General features: G+C 34.1%; 2 protein-coding genes, 1 long non-coding RNA gene and 2 pseudogenes across 6 annotated transcripts; 2 read left to right on the forward strand and 3 right to left on the reverse strand.

The window, feature by feature from the left end:
* Positions 1–295: 295 nt before the first annotated feature.
* On the reverse strand, positions 296–970 carry LOC141699913 (uncharacterized). The gene has a single exon (XM_074503718.1). It carries the CDS (start codon positions 968–970, stop codon positions 296–298), a length of 675 nt encoding a protein of 224 aa, XP_074359819.1.
* A 2,742-nt stretch (positions 971–3,712) lies between these two features.
* Positions 3,713–8,727, forward strand: LOC141708358 (inositol-pentakisphosphate 2-kinase-like). Of its 4 annotated transcripts, none has more exons than XM_074511958.1 (9): positions 3,715–3,887; positions 4,017–4,135; positions 4,942–5,136; positions 5,651–5,798; positions 6,477–6,517; positions 6,651–6,761; positions 6,990–7,595; positions 7,942–8,056; positions 8,431–8,727. In XM_074511958.1, exons 2-9 carry the CDS (start codon positions 4,034–4,036, stop codon positions 8,442–8,444), a joined length of 1,332 nt encoding a protein of 443 aa, XP_074368059.1. In that variant the 5' UTR covers positions 3,715–3,887; positions 4,017–4,033; the 3' UTR covers positions 8,445–8,727. The 4 variants fall into 4 exon arrangements, with proteins under 4 accessions (XP_074368061.1, XP_074368059.1, XP_074368060.1 ...); XM_074511959.1 differs by having other exon boundaries at positions 4,025–4,135; XM_074511961.1 differs by lacking the exon at positions 3,715–3,887 and adding an exon at positions 4,702–4,831.
* Positions 8,728–9,158: 431 nt separating this feature from the next.
* On the reverse strand, positions 9,159–10,160 carry LOC141708359 (uncharacterized). The gene is made up of 3 exons (XR_012569449.1): positions 10,116–10,160; positions 9,504–9,559; positions 9,159–9,369 (listed from the first exon to the last, which is right to left on the reverse strand). It is a non-coding gene; the product is annotated as an uncharacterized LOC141708359 (long non-coding RNA).
* Positions 10,161–11,166: 1,006 nt separating this feature from the next.
* LOC141699924 (bifunctional nuclease 1-like) lies at positions 11,167–13,659 on the reverse strand (annotated as a pseudogene).
* Positions 13,660–14,729: 1,070 nt separating this feature from the next.
* Positions 14,730–19,446, forward strand: LOC141708360 (bifunctional nuclease 1-like; annotated as a pseudogene).
* Positions 19,447–19,626: the final 180 nt, after the last annotated feature.

Here is a 19,626-nt window from a genome sequence, read left to right on the forward strand (position 1 = left end):
TGCCTCACCAGCTCCTTTGTTAATTTTCGGACTCACCTTCTCCTCATTTATCAGCATCACATTCTTTTCTCCTTCGTCACATTCTGTCAGAAGAAGGGCTGGTTCATCGTCTGGCACTTGCACCATGTTAGCTTCTTCTCTTTGCTCCTTGTCGCGTTTTGGCTTTTTACAATCTGCAGCAAAATGGCCATACCCAAGGCAATTCCAACATCTAACCTTACTTTTATCACGATTTCCTCGGAATGTCTCCTTTCCCCTGAATCTCTGTGAGCTACCTTCACCTCTATTGGACCGTTTAATCCAGCAATTTACTCTCCTCCTTGTCCTTCTTCCTCCATTCTTCCTCCGTGAGTAGCAACTGATTAGTGCCCCCACTCGCATCAGGTTGTCCACGGAGCCTTTCCTCATGCGCCTTCAACGAACCTATTACTTCCTCAATGCTCATCTTCTCCAGATCGCCAAATTGCTCGATGGCGGAAGTAATTTGCAAGAATTTATGTGGCATTGCTCTCAATACCTTTTTAACAACATACGCCTCAGCCATTTCATCACCCAGGGTTCGTATGTTTGTTACTAGTCCATTTAATTTTAGGCAAAAATCGTCGAGAGATTCACCTTCCTTCATAATCATTGCTTCAAACTCTGATCTTAGAGTTTGAATTCTAGCCGCTTTCACCCGTTCTGCTCCCTGACAAAGCACCTTCACTGCTTCCCAGGCCTCCTTCGCGGTTTCTTTCTCCGCTATCGACAAAAGAATATCCTCAGGGATTCCCTGATAGATAACAGCCAACGCCATCTTGTCTTTCTTTTCTTCAACAACAGCTTTCGGGTCCTTTGGTGACACTGCCACCCATATTCCATGTGCATCCATACACGCCTTCATCTTCAAGGCCCACACCGTGTAGTTCCCCCTTGTCAACATGGGATAATTTAATCCCACCGTGCTCTCCTTATTTTTCTCGGTCTCCATTGTTCTTGGTCTAGGCATACACTTGGGCATCCACCAGATGTGTGTAGCTCTGATACCAAGATGTTGCAATATAAACAATTTTATGAATGAAAACTAAGAGAAACAGAGATATGCTGGAACTCACTATTTTATTTCAAAGAGAACATAACATGTAAATAGAAAGAGCGTACAAAAGATAAGCTGGAAAATAGGAACTAATGCAACAGCTTTCCTAATAACAATATGCCACTACGGATTATTCCACTACTTCTCCTACAAACATGTTAATGCTGAATGACCAAGTCCCATGTATCAAACAGTGCTGCAAACCAGCAACACCAGCAACAAAATAATACACCTTGGCAAATATAGTTTAGATTAATAATGCCAACATCCCTTTCCCAACTCAGTTGGATTATGCAAATCACGAATAATTTGCATAATTGGCTCTTGATATGAAATCATCATTGACGAACCATCAAATGACCTATAATAAGGTGTATCATCATCTCTAAAACCATAATTTCCTATTGATTTTCCTTCAGTATCTACACGGATGTGTATAGTGATCTGCTTGAACTACTATTTTCACCCAAATACAGACTTTTTGATGATGATGTGGAGTATATATATGTTCTAATTTTTGGATGGTTCCGGTAGTAAGGTCCATGTGGAGCTTTATATGGAAAAAACATGGACCTTACTACCGGAATCATCCAAAGATTCGAACATATGTATACTCCACATCATCATTAACAATTGGAGTAAGACCAAAATTGTTTGTCGTAGAATTCAAAACTCTACGTAACACTTTCAACTTGTACAAATTCTGATCAATAAATAGTTTTGCATATAAAAGATCCAATAATCCTATAAATTTTAATTTGAAGAGCAATTTCACAAATCAAATATGATATTTATCATAAGTGGAACCAATAACGCTATTATAAATAATTTTACCATCGTAATAAGAACAACACATCACATAATTTGAACTAGAACCAGAAGCCATAATTACGATAATCAACTTTTAATCAAGAAACCATGATTTATACACACAATTCGGGAAAATAGTTATATAAATTTTGACTACCATTAAGAACTCACATGATATGTTCAGTTGAATCTAAGCACGCGAACAAATTGTATATACGGTATACTTGCGACATAGATATAAATTTTGTGTTGATGTAATGGGCCGTCAAAGAAAGAATAGACAAGTTTGGATTTTTTATATCCACAATTCACATTTGTGATTTGTGTGACGCCCTCAATCACGGGGTTAGAAAATGAGAACCCACACATCATTAAACTAACAATAAATAAGCATAAACCCCGTTTAACTATTAACAGGATCTAAACAGGATTAAGTTTGAGACAAGACATAACTATCAACCAGTAAATATTATTACAACCCAAAATAATATATAATTTACACAATATATTATTTTGGGTTGTAATAATATTTACTGGTTGTAATAATATTTACTGGTTGTTTATATCCTATTAATAATTAATCGGGGTTTATGCTTATTTATTGTTAGTTTGATGATATATAGATACTCATTTTCTAATCCCGAAATTGAGGGCGCCACAATTTACGTGTATCAAAAGCGCATCTAGAGTATGCGTAGGCGGGGACGTATACTTATACGTGTACCAAAAGCGCATCTAGAGTATGCGTAGGCGGGGACGTATACTTATATGTCATATGCGTCCACGGCCTCACATCTCCTGGTTACATATATGACTTTTTTAACCTTTTCTTATCAGCATGCGTACAGGTGCCCCGCATATTTTGTATGTGTAGTCCTTTACGACTAATTTTTGCTTTTTTTTGTATTTTGAAAATTTTAAAAATAAAAGCTAATTCTCCGCAGTATCAATATACGTGGGCTCTATTTCGCATAACATTGGTGCGCGTAAGTTTTCTTGATGTATTTTTTTTAATTTTAGAAATTACAAATAAAGGTTGCGCACTATTGTTATGCGTATACATGCCGTCACATATTTAGTTTAAAAAAGTCGAATCACTAATTCAGAAATAAACACAAGTTAGTCATATTTAGTACGCGTCTCTTGTATTGGTTTTAAAGGAATAGTAGTATATAGCACATGAATTATACATATCGAGGGTTCGAATACCCAATCCTCTTGACAGTGATCATTTCGGGCAATTCCACCCCAAATTTCGTTATTTTGGGCTTTAACCCGTAAACAAATATCTATTTCAAAAATAAGTGATTCTGTTATTGTTTGAGTTTCTAACAAAACGGGTAAAAATTGCCAAAACCCTTTTATAGAGTGGCAAAAAGTATAACTTTTACTTCCTTCGTACCACCGAGATGTTTACATTATAATTCAATACGTATTTCGAAATTTTTATAAATTATAGTTTCATAATATTTTTTGAAATTTTTTTTTTGAATAAAAGTTTAAACATAAAACTTTTATTCAAAAAAAATTAAAAAAAAATATTGTAAAACTATACTTTAAACGAACATTAAAAAGTGTGTCGAAAAATAACGTAAACAATCCAATTCAGTGGGACGGAGGGAGTAATTGATAAACAAATTTAATATTTATATCAAATTAAATCTTAAATTTCAAACTTTAATTTAATATAAATATTAAAAAACAAATATATGTATAAATATAATTTTTTATACCGCAATTTACGTTAGAAAAAAAATCAACAGCATTCATTTGGCGCCCGATTAATAAAAAAAATAAATACATACAGTACACAGAGCCCACAAAAACAATAAAATACCCAACGCCCACCCCTGCGTGTCTCTGAGTCTTATCTTTTTCTTTCCCTCCGTCATCAATGTTGTATACATACGTACACAAATACAAGTGACAATTCAGAGTACCCAGTTGTAGTTGTGAAGAGCCCTCAGTTTGGATTTTAATCTCCCCTGTCTTAAGATTTAAGGTATGCCCATGTCTTTTTATTATTGGATAAGTTAAGGGGTAATCTCATTTCTAACTAAACTCTTATACATCTGTAATATAACATGTAATGTATTATTGCATTCATTTGTATGGTTTATGTGTTATATAGTTCTGCAGGGGAGGGGAATGGAGATGATTTTAGAGGCTAGAGATGCTGGGGAGTGGGCTTATAGAGGAGAAGGCGCTGCTAATCTTGTTCTTTCTTACACTGGATCATACCCTCCTTTTGTAATCCCTCTCTCTCTCTCTCTCCCTCTCTCTTTCCTCTCTCTCTCTCTCTCTCTCTCCCCCATTTGACCTCTGTCCCCTGTTTTCAATGTTATTTTGTGTGTATTCAATCTAGAGTCTCTTGGGTATTATTTTTATCTTGCAAGTCAATACTAGGTGGAAAATTTATAAAATTTAATAAATTTGACGGAATTCAATTGGGATTTCAGTCTTTAAAAAATTTCTTGGTAGTCAATCGGGATGGTATTACAAAAGATTTTAAATGTGTTACTATTCCATACGCAACAAGGAATTATTACAAAAAAACGATTAGTGTCCAGTTAGGATATTAAAGTACCGTCAACTTTGGTGGTATCAAAAAAGTATTTAGCTTTCATGAGATGGTGGATTTTGTAGGGTTTAAAAGTTTTATCTTTTCAAAAAGAGATATGGCATCTGCCCAAGTGGTATTGACTCTTTATAGAATCAGAATATTTTATGCAGTCATTAGATCCATAGATTATTATATTCATCAGTTATTATTATTATTATTATTTCAATTTATGAATTAACTAACTCCACCCCAGGTATGGGAATAAATGTACGGGGCGATGCCACTAGAGCAAGAGGTCTTTTGTATATCGTATATCCTTGGCAATTCTGAATCATTACTTCGGCTAGTCACTAGCATATTCTGTTAGAAGATCTCATGTTAAGGCATGTTAAGTAAACAGCTCATCTTAAGATGTTAGGGGAAGGCCCCAACTGGATCTTGTGTTATATTTTATATTCTAACATATTCAAATCCTTTGCAATTCATTGTATAGGTTGGGAAAGTATTGCGTGTGCGGAAGATAACTGAAAATGGGGCAGAATATGATAATGGACTCTCTGGCCTAAGCAAGCATGAGTGCTTACTTTGGGATGAACTTATATCGGCCCCATCCAGGGAAATGGCTGAGCACCTGTATGTAAAGAATGTTATGAGACCTCTGCTAGGTTCCGATTATGTTGAGTCTGGGGTATGTGTTGTTATAGCATCATATCTCTTGTGCATTTCTAATATCTATTTATCCTGCTTAATATCCTGATCATATGTTGTTTCATTCAAAAAAAGCATCACATAGATATTGCTGCCTCTTGCCTGCGACCAATTATTTAAATATATGCATTAAATTTATTGTTACAGTCTCTACCATCTATTAATTATGATAGGACATAATAAAGATCTCTGCACAGCATTAGCTATAGGTTACTCTTATATAGTTCACTTGTTTGAGTGATTTTTATTGCCCTTCTTAAGCCCCATTCATGTTAATGGTACTTATATAATTTCTTTTTATGAGCTATATGAGCTATACTTGTGGCCTATTCACGTTAATAGTCCGGAAAAGCTATAATAATTTCTTTTAATGCAATATCACCCATTGTTTCTCCTCCAGAATGCATCGTTTGATTCTGCACAAATGGTTTTTTTTCAAAGTTCTGTAGTCTTGTATCAAGAGTCCTCATGTTGTTCCTTTTTATACTGGGTAGGTCCGAGTACTTGTGGGCAAGGGATTTTTGGAGTCTGTTGAAAGTAATATTCTTTCTAAGCGTCCTTCATGGCGAGTCAATGATGCAAAGACCAACACAGAATGTGTTTCTGCTCTTCTTCTACCTGATCTCTCACATTTTCCTGGCAGTAAGTACCATCTCTGAAATATATTTGATGCAAATAACTATGCTTGTCTATTTAAGGAAACAAGACACCTTAATACCCTATCACTTGCCGCCTTAATGGTGATTTTTCTCTAACCTAATTAAACCCAAGGTATCATGATCTTGGAATCGAATTTCACCTGGATTTGAAAATTGTTCTTAATGGCTACTTTATAATTACCTTGTGGTGTATGTGTTGTACCTCAGTTAACATACATCTGATGCATGCTTCTTTAGGTGGCTTTCAAGAGTCATCCACTAGTTTGCAGTCTAAAGAAAAGAAGTAGTGGGTTACTTGCTCATGAAACACAGTTTTATGGGCATATATTTATTGTAGTATTACATGGAAAAATTATTGAAGAAAACATGAAGCTGATTCTCCTTTAATACAGTTAACAATTTTTTTAAATCTTATCTTCACAAGCGAGGCAACATATTTTGACTTTCATACCAACAGTCCAATTCAAGCTTTTACATTTCCCTTAATGATAACCTATGGATGTTGATTAGATTGTTGTCCTATAATCTATAAGTACGTGTCTGAGTTCTGAGGGTTGTAAGTTGTTTGAATGTTATATTGAAACAACTAAATGATTTACGGTCTTCATGCTTTTATATAATGATTGTTCGTAACAGAAATTTATCTTTACCTTTTTCTCAGGTGTTCTTAATAAAGAATTCTGCATAACTGTTGAGATAAAGGTTCTACCCCCTTCTGTTAATGTTCTTTTCTAATAATTTCTTTTGAATGTTTTGAGTAAGAGGCAGTTAAAAGGATACACAAAGATTAAGTATATCTTACTTTTCTCATTATATTCTTGCTCACTCAAAGCAGCCCAAATGCGGATTTCTGCCAGTTTCAGATTTGATAGCTGAGGAAAATTCTGTTAAAAAGAGCATAAGCCGATTTAAAATGCATCAGGCACTGAAATTCCATCAGGGGAAGGTATTTGTCTATCCTACTACTAAATTTTTAAGACCAGTCCACTATTTGTTGGATGCTTGTATAAAAATTATTATCAATCAGCATTTAGTACATTTCTTGGTTAAATAGTATATTCTTCAACACTGATGTCATTTAAATCTGTTTTTTATGTGTTGTTGCTCTCGTGTGGAAGATTGTTTAGCACTTGATTTAATTATACCTTCTTCAACATTCAAAAATTTGTTTCAGATATCGGAAGTAAGCGAATACGATCCGTTGGATCTGTTCTCTAAATCTATAAAGAGAGTAAATAAAGCTGTGAAGGACCTTTTTCTTACACCTCAGAACAATTTTCGGGTATTTTTAAATGGTTCTCTCATATATGGGGGCTTAGGTGGTAGCCCAAGCAGCAAGAGCTATCTGACTAGGGAAACGTTTGAAGATGTACTGAAATGTGTGATTCAATCAGACAATGGCAATCGTACAACAAAGTTCCTGGATCTTGTTGCTGAGACAGTTTTCAGATCAAGACTATTAGATAGGCTCCTAAAAGCCCAGATGCTTGATACGCTTGACATTGAAGGGGCAATTCATGCATATTATAATGTTGTTTCCCAGTCTTGTAAAGTATGCAGCAAATTCCGGGAAGTAGAAGAGAAACTGTCAGAAAGATATTCCCATATTCATTCAGATCCATACAGTAAAAGCTTAAAGATTGTGAAGGACTATCTGACTGCTGCAACTGCAAAGGACTTGAGTACGATGATAAGTTTTAGACCCACTGAAAACAGAGACATGGAATCTTTGGATGATACTGTTGTACTAAAATCGACTAGACAAAGCTTTCAATACAAGGTATGTGTCACAACTGATCTCAGATTCTCACCGTTCTGCCTTCTCCTAAGTTAATGCACAAATCCTCTCATCCTTTATCATTTGTTTTTTGAAGCAAAAGCATGTAAACATTAGTCGCAGATACTATGGAATAATGCAAGACAATGCAAAGTGCTTTTAATTTATTAAATGGTCTAGTGATCCATCATGACCTTTACACTATCAGGAGCTCAAATCTTGATTCCCCTGCTGATGTTATTATCTACTACTGCACTCGTTAGTATTTCCTATTTTAAGACAATGGAATATTGCTAATATGGCATTGTCTTATTTTGTTGATATAGTTACTAAATTTGTTAATTCACAGGCATCTTTTCTTGACCTGGATAGAAAACCTCTAACGAAGATGGAATACTATTATGAGTTAGACCAGAAAATAGTTCGCGCTTATTCTCAGATATCTAAAGTCAAGGATAATCCAGGTAAAAGCTGCGAAAATTGAATAGACCTGGTCCTTGTCATGGACAATATAGTAGGTTGCATTTCAAGGCTTCTCCGCTATGTTTTTCAAACACGTTTATATTATGCATGTGCATATTTCTCATTTTCATCAAAGAACTTAAATGTACCGTGAGGTTCTTAGCCAAGTTTCTTATCGAAGTATCACTCTGAAGGTCTGTATTTTAGACTTACACAACCTAAAATTATCATTTTTTTCACTTATACACATTATGTCGTAGTTTGCTGCTCTATATTTGTTCTAATAAACCTTTTTCTTCTATTTTATTAGTGTGCCAACAGAAATAATCTGATAGTGTAACTTCCCAACTGATCCTCATTCCGTCTTTTGCTGTAGTTGTGGTAGCTTGATCCACAAGGAGATAGGGATGAGTCAGATGGTGAGTAGGGATGAATCAGATGATTCTTTCAGAGCAAGCAGGAGCTACAATGTCAAACATTTAAAGTGCAACTGAGATGTCTCTTCATACTAGCTGCTCTGACATTTAATTTATGTTGTCTATAGAACTTGGTTTTGCTTAGAGGCAAATGCCATAATGTACACCTAAACTTTAATAAGTCGCTGTTCACTGTATAACATTTATTCCAAATTATCCAAGTTTTAGAATAATAATATCCACCATAATATTTCATATGTTTAGCTCTGTTATAAGATTTATAGTTTTCAGTGTATTGTCATTATTATGTAAAAAAGCGTAACGATTGTTTATTTTACAATTTACTGATAGTATTTCCTCGGTCATCAAAACGCAGCCTCCAGGATTAAGAATTTGTATGCATGATTTGTAAGGGAGCCTTCATATATAGATTTGGCTGTGTTTACGGTCACGTAATAAAACTAGAACACAGATACGTTGTAATACGAGTTTATGTATCATCATCTGCCTTGTCATTATATTAGTTGATTCTTGAGATTTAAATTGAGCTGCTGTGCCTAGACAACAAATCTGGGCAGCTATCTATGTATATTCACTCTTTAGGCGTAGGTTCAAGATGTTTATATTTCAAAAGATCAAAATTCCACAAACAAGAGTAGATTAATATGATTATTAAAAGCAGAAGCCATAGCAATCAACGGGATGTGACATGAAATTAACAGTAGCACTAATATATGTCCATCATAAAGGGATTATTTACAGTTTACACTTTACAGAATATTCACAACTGTTTTACATATACATACAACGGGTGCACACATATATATTCATTATATAGTTAATTGCCAGAGGAAGCAGGTTACTTTGAACAATGGGTTCTATGTACATAGTCTTCAACCCTGCATACATGGGTACAAGCAAGATAGCTATATATATTAGTCTTCTTTAAACCAAAAAGCACAAGTCTGTAGAAATGAGAATAGGTCCCCTTGTGTAGCATTCAACTATGGTACCTATAAAGACAAAAATATACCTGCTAAGCCCAGTTCTTCTTTGATCTGAATTGGCTGAGTTTATCCCGCCACTGAGCTGTAAAAGATCATTAAAACTCTTGTGAAAATTTCAAAGACAAGATAAGGAGTTTATCTTGAACCTGGCCCGATGTATTCGCTCGGCAAAGAAAGAAGCACAAAAAAAAACAGTGCCATATCAAACTAAATGTGGAATCAGCACATTTAATTTTAAAGCTTTAATTGGTCACTAATATGTTCGAAATGCAATAAAATATGAACCAAAAGTGTCCTAAAGAGCATGTTTCGATTTATTTATCATGTTCACATTTGATGTTTACAGAATTTAATAACCCTGTGAATCCCCGTAATTAACAGAGATGAGGGAACCAGATAAGAATCTGAACCAAAGGTGTTCGAAATGCAATAAATATAAACCACAAGTGTCCTAAATAGCATGCTTTTATTTATTAAAAAACACCAAAACTCGTATCTACTTCGTAGAACATGAGATATTGCGCTCACATTTGATGTTTAATGAATTTAATAACCCTGATAATTCCCATGATTCAAAAGAGATGAATGAACCAGATAGTTGAAGCATGTAGAAGTTCCGGAAGAATGCAAAAACTTACCAGCATCACTATAGCGTTCCTCAATGTCAGCTTTCAGCATGTTGCCACACAAGATCAATTCCTTAGTTTCAACACAAGGCTGGCCATTGGGCCTGAAAACATAGTATACATGATAAAAAAGAAATTATCAGCTAGAGTTCCTTTCCTTCCCGAAAACTGGAAGGTTATTTCAACTGCATGTCTTATAATTTTATTGACAATCAATTTTAAGGAATCAGTGTCTTGATAAATCACAACATTCCTATTAAAAATTTTGGGTGGAAGTTTTTCAAATCGTAGCATACAGCCACTTACGGGCCTTTTCCAAAGAATTTTCGTCGGCTAAACAATGTGAGCCATACCTGTCCAGTTCTGTGAATATTAGCCATCTGAAGAACCAGGTATTGAAATTTTTGCAGGCTCAATTATTTTCATTCCATCACTATAAGCCAAAACTTGTTTACTTGTATTGGCACCTGAAAAAAAATCAAAATAGAACAAAGGTTGGATGGATAGTCTTGGTCTAGGATTTAGGAATTGAACATATGAACATCATCTCCTAATTAATGGTGTGACTAAAATGATCTACCCGCCTACCACCAATGCCCCATGCAAAAAAAAGCATATGCATGCATATCCAAAGGTACCACTAAGGGCTCTTAGCCTAGAGGCATCGGCCTCATCATTTACGGGAATTCAAGGTTCACATGCTGTCAAAGTCAAGGTCGGTCGATGTGTGTGGTCAACTATTAAAAAAATGGAAAAGGTACCTTGCATCTCACTGCAATGTTGATTGCATCCGAAGGTCTAAGGTCAAAGCTAATATTTTCTGTTTCGTCTCTACCTGGGGTAAGGAAACATCTGTCAGATAATCAGCTTTCCAAAACAAATCATGAATGGACATTCGTAACAGTGTTTTGTTTCAGGAGTTTGCCTTTGTTAAGTACAACCTGAAAAATATGCCTCATGTATTCTCTTTGTGACTCGAACAAGTTTCCCTGTATAATAACAAAACGATTCATCTACGAAGGGAAATGTTCTCTATTTTGTTAGAATTAGACGATTTATAATTTTATCTATAGCTCAAGAGCTTGAGCTTGACACAAATTAATAAAACTTCTGAGTATCCCATTTTGTCAATCATTTCTTTAACTACTTGATACATGGTAGGCCTCGCCTGAAATAGAAAATTTTACAAATTCCAAATTTAAGTTTAAAAATTAACAATTATCCAGAACATCAACTGACACCAGACAAGCTTTAGTGATAGAAATAGAAGTGATGCATACAATTTGGACGCTGCGCATGGCTGCCATGAGCAATGCACTTGGCATCTCCACTGCAATAGAAAGCAAGTGATTGGAAGCCGAAAGAAAAAGTCAATAGTTGACCTTAAATTATTAATCATAAAATAGAATAGGAACACATCCCTATATTCTGAAAGAGAAAATTGCAAAGGAAACATACACACGATAATTGGATAGTATACCAGTTCCATCTTCCATTTTTAGCACATTGCGGGATGAGGGGCATAATCAGGAAGATGGCCTCCATGAGGGTTGTTATGGGCACATCTTAAATGCCTGCCATCTCTCATCTTGATCATGAAACCATCGGCACTGCTCTTCACCTCAACTGTCTCGAAAATGTCATTCATATCAATTATTTGTCATTGTGTTTACTGCTTCACATATTAAGTACATAATGACTTCTCTCTAACATGTTAATATACTGGTTAACAGAACCTAAAAGCACTACATAATTATTCAACCAAGTTGCAAAACCTTGATTAATTCTGTACGTTAATGTCTTCTGCATAACCACTTGATTTGGAACTTTCTTCGTTGTAATCTTGTGAATGCTACACAACCAACTTTCACTAAGAGCTAGTTCAAAAGAGCAAGTCGCTATCACAAATTCAGCATTTTCCCTCAGAAGTTAAACACAGACAAGACTCTATGTTGCAGTAATTCAATGACGTAATAGGTACAGAGCAATCGCTATCACAAGATTCAGCATTTTCCCTCAGAAGTTAAACACAAACACAGACAAGACTCTATGTTGCCAGTAACTTGATGACAGTAATAGGTACCGAATAAAGAGCAACTTCCGGTACAGACAGTTAATTTATAAAGTACGTTTCAAGTCTAATTTTATGTGTAAAAGCAATGGTGGAATATTATTAAATTAATTTCCTGAATGGGTCCAGCTAAGAGCTCACCAGCTTCGACAACACTTGAGTTCACATAATCTGCATCGTTCTCATTAAATTTTCAGCATACTACCATTACCTTGGATGATGAGCTGAAACTACACTTCACTACCTTCCCCTTCTGGAATCGCTGTTGATTACCCACATTAATCCTACTGCCACTGAACCCTTTGAACCCCCAGAACCCACTTCTAAGAACTCTATTTTTCATTAGAGGTCCATTTACCGGTAGCATATAAGCTCCAGTTTGTTTTAAATGGACTGCTGCCGGGCAGATAACAGGTCCTTTTACAGAACTCATATTATTTCCTGTAAATTTCATAAAAAAAGGGCATGATAAAATTTTGTCAAGCAATAATATACTGATTCAAGAGAAAATTTGGAAATTTTAACAGAAATAACACACTGCATTAATTTTTTTTCTGGTTACATCTGCAATTAGGTACTGAAGCATCTTTTGAATCATTTAACAATATTTTCACCGCAAGTGATTCGATGTATCCGATAGATATTTAATCTATATATACATATGCAAGCTACACTATCAACCATATTAAATTTTATATAATTACATAAAAAAGTATAAAATTCACATAAAAAAGTCTTATAGTAACATCAAATTAGCATATGATACATAGTAATCTAATTATATGAACCATGGATATGAAATGATCTGTTTATATATCATGATCACATAGCTCAATATAACTACATAATCTCCTTCGATATCTTTAAAAAGACTGCACAAATTAAAACCATTGTAAACAATTAAATATATCAAATGACAGACCTGAAGATCACACTGTCTTGTACAAGCAGTTTCAGATTTTATAACCTTGAGATCGAGTAAACTATAGCTACTAAAAAGACAATATATCGAAACGAGCACTCTATTCAATTTTTAACTAGGTCAAATGTGTTGAAAGATTACTTGTAAACATAAATGAAGACTTGATTCCGTGTGCGTAGTTACGTAATTACATATCGAGCAAATACCGTCAACAACTTGTTCATTAGGCAATTCGGAGTGTTTTTCAATGAATCATTTGTAAGTTACATTCTTATTAATCGTATCGTATCGAATAAGGCTACATACAACAGTATTGAAATGGTCACAATCAAACTTGTAATATAAACACTCCGAATCTAACACACGAAACACGTACATGATCTAACAAAAAGAGGTCAAGAACAAATAAAAACAGTATGATCGTTAATATATCATGATCATCACAACTTTACACACTCAATTTGAAAACATCATTTAAAATGAGTAAAATGAAAATAGATCATAATAAAATAAGTCCATTAAAAAATTAAAAACAAAAAGAAGACCTGAGATGAAAGGCTGTTGTATGAAGCAAGTCCTAGATCATATAAAAAATGATGATTAAGAGATGAATAGAGAATCGGATATAAGTTAAGTGTGTATATAGAGGGTTAATTTTAAATGTGTGTGTGTGTGTGTGTGTTTTTTTGTTGGATAAGAGGGGAGGAGAGGATTGTTGTGGTGGGAGCGGCAGGATACGAGATTTTTTTAGGCTGCCTTTCTCAATTATATACCCAAAGTCCAAAAGAGAGGAGTATAGAGAGAGCATTTTAATCACACGAGAGAGAGAATATATACTTAATATTTTATTGTTATAAATCGGATATTTTATTCATCAATAATTCTACAAGAATATTTTATCCCTTTCTTTTTTTCTTCTTGTTCTGTATTCTCTTTCCCTGACAGTTTATGTTTATGTCCAACTAATTTTTTTTTTAAGGTAATTTTTGAAAACATTGATTTCATTTTCAAATTCAGAATTTCAATTTCAAATCTTTTGCATAGAAATTCGAAAATTGAATTTCAAACTTTGTTTTTTTGGATTTTTTCTAAAATTTGAAATATATTATTTTTATTAAAAAATTAAATATTACAATTTTCAGATAAAAAAAATAAATAACAATTTACCTGAAATATATATTAAATTATATTTCAATTTCCGATAAAATAAAAAAATATATTTCAATTTAGAAAAATCCAAAAAACAAGTTTTGAAATTCAATTTTTCGAATTTCTATGCAAAAGATTTGAAATTGAAATTCTGAATTTGAAATGAAATCAATGTTTTCAAAAATTACCTTAAAAAAAATTAGTTTACATAACATAAACTGTCAGGGAAAGAGAATACAGAACAAGAAGAAAAAAAGAAAGGATAAAATATTCTTGTAGAATTATTGATGTGAATAAAATATCCGATTTATAACAATAAAATATTAAGTATATTATTCTCTCTCTCTCGTGTTGATTAAAATGCTCTCTCTCTACTCTCTCTCTTTGGACTTTGGTATATAATTGAGAAAGGCAGCCTAAAAAAATCTCTTATCCTGCCTTGCTCCTCCCACCACAACAATCCTCTCCTCCCCCTCTTATCCAAACAAAAACACACACACACACACACACATTTAAATATTAACCCTATGTATATACACACTTAACTTATTATCCTATTTCTATATTCATCCTCTTAATCATCATTTTTCTTATCTGATCTAGGACTTGCTCATACAACAGCCTTTCATCTCAGGTCTTCTTTTTGTTTTTAATTTTTTTAATTTGACTTATTTTATTATGATCTATTTCATTTTACTCATTTTTAATGATTGTTTTCAAATTGAGTGTGTAAGTTGTGTATGATCATGATATATTAACCGATCATACTGTTTTTATTTGTTCTTGACCTCTTTTTGTTAGATCATGTACGTGTTTCGTGTTGTTAGATTTCGGATGTTTATATTACAAGTTTGATTTGATGACCATTTCAATACTGTTGTATGTAGCCTTATTCGATACGATACGATTAATAAGAATGTAACTTACAAATGTATTCATTGAAAAACACTCCGAATTGCCTAACTGAACAAGTTGTTGACTGTATTTGCTTCGATAGTAATTACGTAACTACGCACACGGAATCAAGTCTTCATTTATATGTTTACAAGTAATCTTTCAACACATTTGACCTAGTTAAAAATTGAATAGAGTGCTCGTTTCGATATATTGTCTTTTTAGTAGCTATAGTTTACTCGATCTCAAGGTTATAAATCTGAAACTGCTTGTACAAGACAGTGTGATCTTCAGGTCTGTCATTTGATATATTTAATTGTTTACAATGGTTTTAATTTGTGCAGTCTTTTTAAAGATATCGAAGGAGATTATGTAGTTATTTGAGCTATGTGATCATGATATATAAACAGATCATATTCATATCCATGGTTCATATAATAGATTACTTATGTATCATATGCTAATTTGATGTTATATAGACTTTTTATGTGAATTTTAATACTTTTTTATGTAATTATATAAAATTTAATATGGTTGATAGTGTAGCTTGCCATATGTATATTAATATTAAAGTATCTATCGGATACATCGGAATCACTTGCGTGAAAATATTGTTAATGATTCGAAAGATGCTTCAGTACCTAATTGCAGATGTAACCAGAAAAAACAATTAATGCAGTGTGTTATTTCTGTTAAAATTTCCAAATTTTCTCTTGAATCAGTATATATTGCGTGACAAAATTTTACTCATGCCCTTTTTTATGAATTTACAGGAAATAATATGAGTTCTGTACAAGGACCTGTTATCTGCCCGGCAGCAGTCCATTTAAAACAAACTGGAGCTTATATGCTACCGGTAAATGGACCTCTAATGAAAATAGAGTTCTTAGAAGTGGGTTCTGGGGTTCAAAGGGTTCAGTGGCAGTAGGATTAATGTGGGTAATCAACAGCGATTCCAGAAGGGGAAGGTAGTGAAGTGTATTTCAGCTCATCATCCAATGGTAATGGTAGTACTGCTGAAATTTTAATGAGAACGATGCAGATTATGTGAACTCAAGTGTTGTCGAAGCTGGTGAGCTCTTAGCTGGACCCATTCATGGAATTAATTTAATAATATTCCACCATTGCTTTACACATAAATTAGACTTGAAATCGTACTTTATAAATTAACTGTCGTACCGGAAGTTGCTCTTTATTCGGTTACCTATTACTGTCATCAAGTTACTGCAACATAGAGTCTTGTCTGTGTTTGTGTTTAACTCTGAGGGAAAATGCTGAAATCTTGTGATAGCGACTTGCTCTGTACCTATTACTGTCTTGGAATTACTGCAACATAGAGTCTTGTCTGTGTTTAACTTCTGAGGGAAAATGCTGAATCTTGTGATAGCGACTTGCTCTTTTGAACTAGCTCTTAGTGAAGTTGGTTGTGTACATTCACAAAGATTACAACGAAGAAGTTCCAAATCAAGTGGTTATGCAGAAAGACATTAAGCGTACAGAATTAATCAAGGGTTTTGCAACTTGTTGAATAATTATGTAGTTGCTTTTAGGTTCGTTAACCAGTTATTCTAACATGTAAGAGAGAAGTCATTATGTACTTAATATGTGAAGCAGTAAAACACAATGACAAATAATTGATATGAATGTTTGACATTTTTCGAGACAGTTGAGGTGAAGAGCAGTGCCGATGGTTTCATGATCAAGAGGAGAGATTGGCAGGCATTTAAGATGTGCCCATAACAACCCTCATGGAGTGCCATCTTCCTGATTATGCCCCTCATTCCCGCAATTGTGCTAAAAATGGAAGATGGAACTGGTCTACTACTCCCAATTATCGTGTGTATGTGTTCCTTTGCAATTTTTCTCTTTCAGAATATAGGGATGTGTTCCTATTCTATTTTTATGATTAATAATTTAAGGTCAACTATTGACTTTTTCTTTCGGCTTCCAATCACTTGCTTTCTATTGCAGTGGAGATGCCAAGTGCATTGCTCATGGCAGCCATGCGCAGCGTCCAAATTGTATGCATCACTTCTATTTCTATCACTAAGCTTGTCTGGTGTCAGTTGATGTTCTGGATAATTGTTAATTTTAAACTTAAATTTGGAATTTGTAAAATTTTCTATTTCAGGCGAGGCCTACCATGTATCAAGTAGTTAAAGAAATGATTGACAAAATGGGATACTCAGTAAGTTTTATTTAATTTGTGTCAAGCTCAAGCTCTTGAGCTATAGATAAAATTATAAATCGTCTAATTCTAACAAAATAGAGAACATTTCCCTTCGTTAGATGAATCGTTTTTGTTATTATACAGGTGAACTTGTTCGAGTCACAAAGAGAATACATGAGGCATATTTTTCACGGTTGTACTTAACAAAGGCAAACTCCTGAAACACAACACTATTTGTTACGAATGTCCATTCATGATTTTGTTTTGGAAAGCTGATTATCTGACAGATGTTTTCCTTACCCCAGGTAGATGACGAAACAGAAAATATTAGCTTTGACCTTAGACCTTCGGATGCAATCAACATTGCAGTGAGATGCAAGGTACCTTTTCCATTTTTTAATAGTTGACCACACACATCGACCTTGACTTTGACAGCATGTGAACCTTGAATTCCCGTAAATAGGATGAGGCCGATGCCTCTAGGCTAAGAGCCCTTTAGTGGTACCTTTGGATATGCATGCATATGCACTTTTTTTTTGCATGTGTGCATTGGTGGTAGGCGGGTAGATCATTTTAGTCACACCATTAATTAGGAGATGATGTTCATATATGTTCAATTCCTAAATCCTAGACCAAGACTATCCATCCAACCTTTGTTCTTATATTTTGATTTTTTTTCAGGTGCCAATACAAGTAAACAAGTTTTTGGCTTATAGTGATGGAATGAAATAATTGAGCCTGCAAAATTTCAATACCTGGTTCTTCAGATGGCTTAATATTCACAGAACTGGACAGGTATGGCTCACATTGTTTAGCCGACGAAAAATTCTTTGGAAAAGGCCCGTAAGTGGCTGTATGCTACGATTTGAAAAACTTCCACCCAAAATTTTTAATAGGAATGTTGTGATTTATCAAGACACTGATTCCTTAAAATTGATTGTCAATAAATTATAAGACATGCAGTTGAAATAACCCTTCCAGTTTTCGGGAAGGAAAGGAACTCTAGCTGATAATTTCTTTTCTTATCATGTATACTATGTTTTCAGGCCCAATGGCCAGCCTTGTGTTGAAACTAAGGAATTTGATCTTGTGTGCAACATGCTGAAAGCTGCCATTGAGGAACGCTATAGTGATGCTGGTAAGTTTTTGCATTCTTCCGGAACTTCTACATGCTTCAACTATCTGGTTCATTCATCTCTTTTGAATCATGGGAATTATCAGGGTTATTAATTCATTAAACATCAAATGTGAGCGCAATATCTCATGTTCTACGAAGTAGATACGAGTTTTGGTGTTTTTAATAAATAGAAAGCATGCTATTTAGGACACTTGTGGTTTATATTTATTGCATTTCGAACACCTTTGGTTCAGATTCTTATCTGGTTCCCTCATCTCTGTTAATTACGGGGATTCACAGGGTTATTAAATTCTGTAAACATCAAATGTGAACATGATAAATAAATCGAAACATGCTCTTTAGGACACTTTTGGTTCATATTTTATTGCATTTCGAACATATTAGTGACCAATTAAAGCTTTAAAATTAAATGTGCTGATTCCACATTTAGTTTGATATGGCACTGTTTTTTTGTGCTTCTTTCTTTGCCGAGCGAATACATCGGCCAGGTTCAAGATAAACTCCTTATCTTGTCTTTGAAAATTTCACAAGAGTTTTAATGATCTTTTACAGCTCAGTGGCGGGATAAACTCAGCCAATTCAGATCAAAGAAGAACTGGGCTTAGCAGGTATATTTTTGTCTTTATAGGTACCATAGTTGAATGCTACACAAGGGGACCTATTCTCATTTCTACAGACTTGTGCTTTTTGGTTTAAAGAAGACTAATATATATAGCTATCTTGCTTGTACCATGTATGCAGGGTTGAAGACTATGTACATAGAACCCATTGTTCAAAGTAACCTGCTTCCTCTGGCAAATTAACTATATAATGAATATATATGTGTGCACCCGTTGTATGTATATGTAAAACAGTTGTGAATATTCTGTAAAGTGTAAACTGTAAATAATCCTTTATGATGGACATATATTAGTGCTACTGTTAATTTCATGTCACATCCCGTTGATTGCTATGGCTTCTGCTTTTAATAATCATATTAATCTACTCTTGTTTGTGGAATTTTGATCTTTTGAAATATAAACATCTTGAACCTACGCCTAAAGAGTTGAATATACATAGATAGCTGCCCAGATTTGTTGTCTAGGCACAGCAGCTCAATTTAAATCTCAAGAATCAACTAATATAATGACAAGGCAGATGATGATACATAAACTCGTATTACAACGTATCTGTGTTCTA

Source organism: Apium graveolens, chromosome 2, assembly GCF_009905375.1.
Source record: "Apium graveolens cultivar Ventura chromosome 2, ASM990537v1, whole genome shotgun sequence".
NCBI classification, from domain to species: Eukaryota; Viridiplantae; Streptophyta; class Magnoliopsida; order Apiales; family Apiaceae; genus Apium; species Apium graveolens.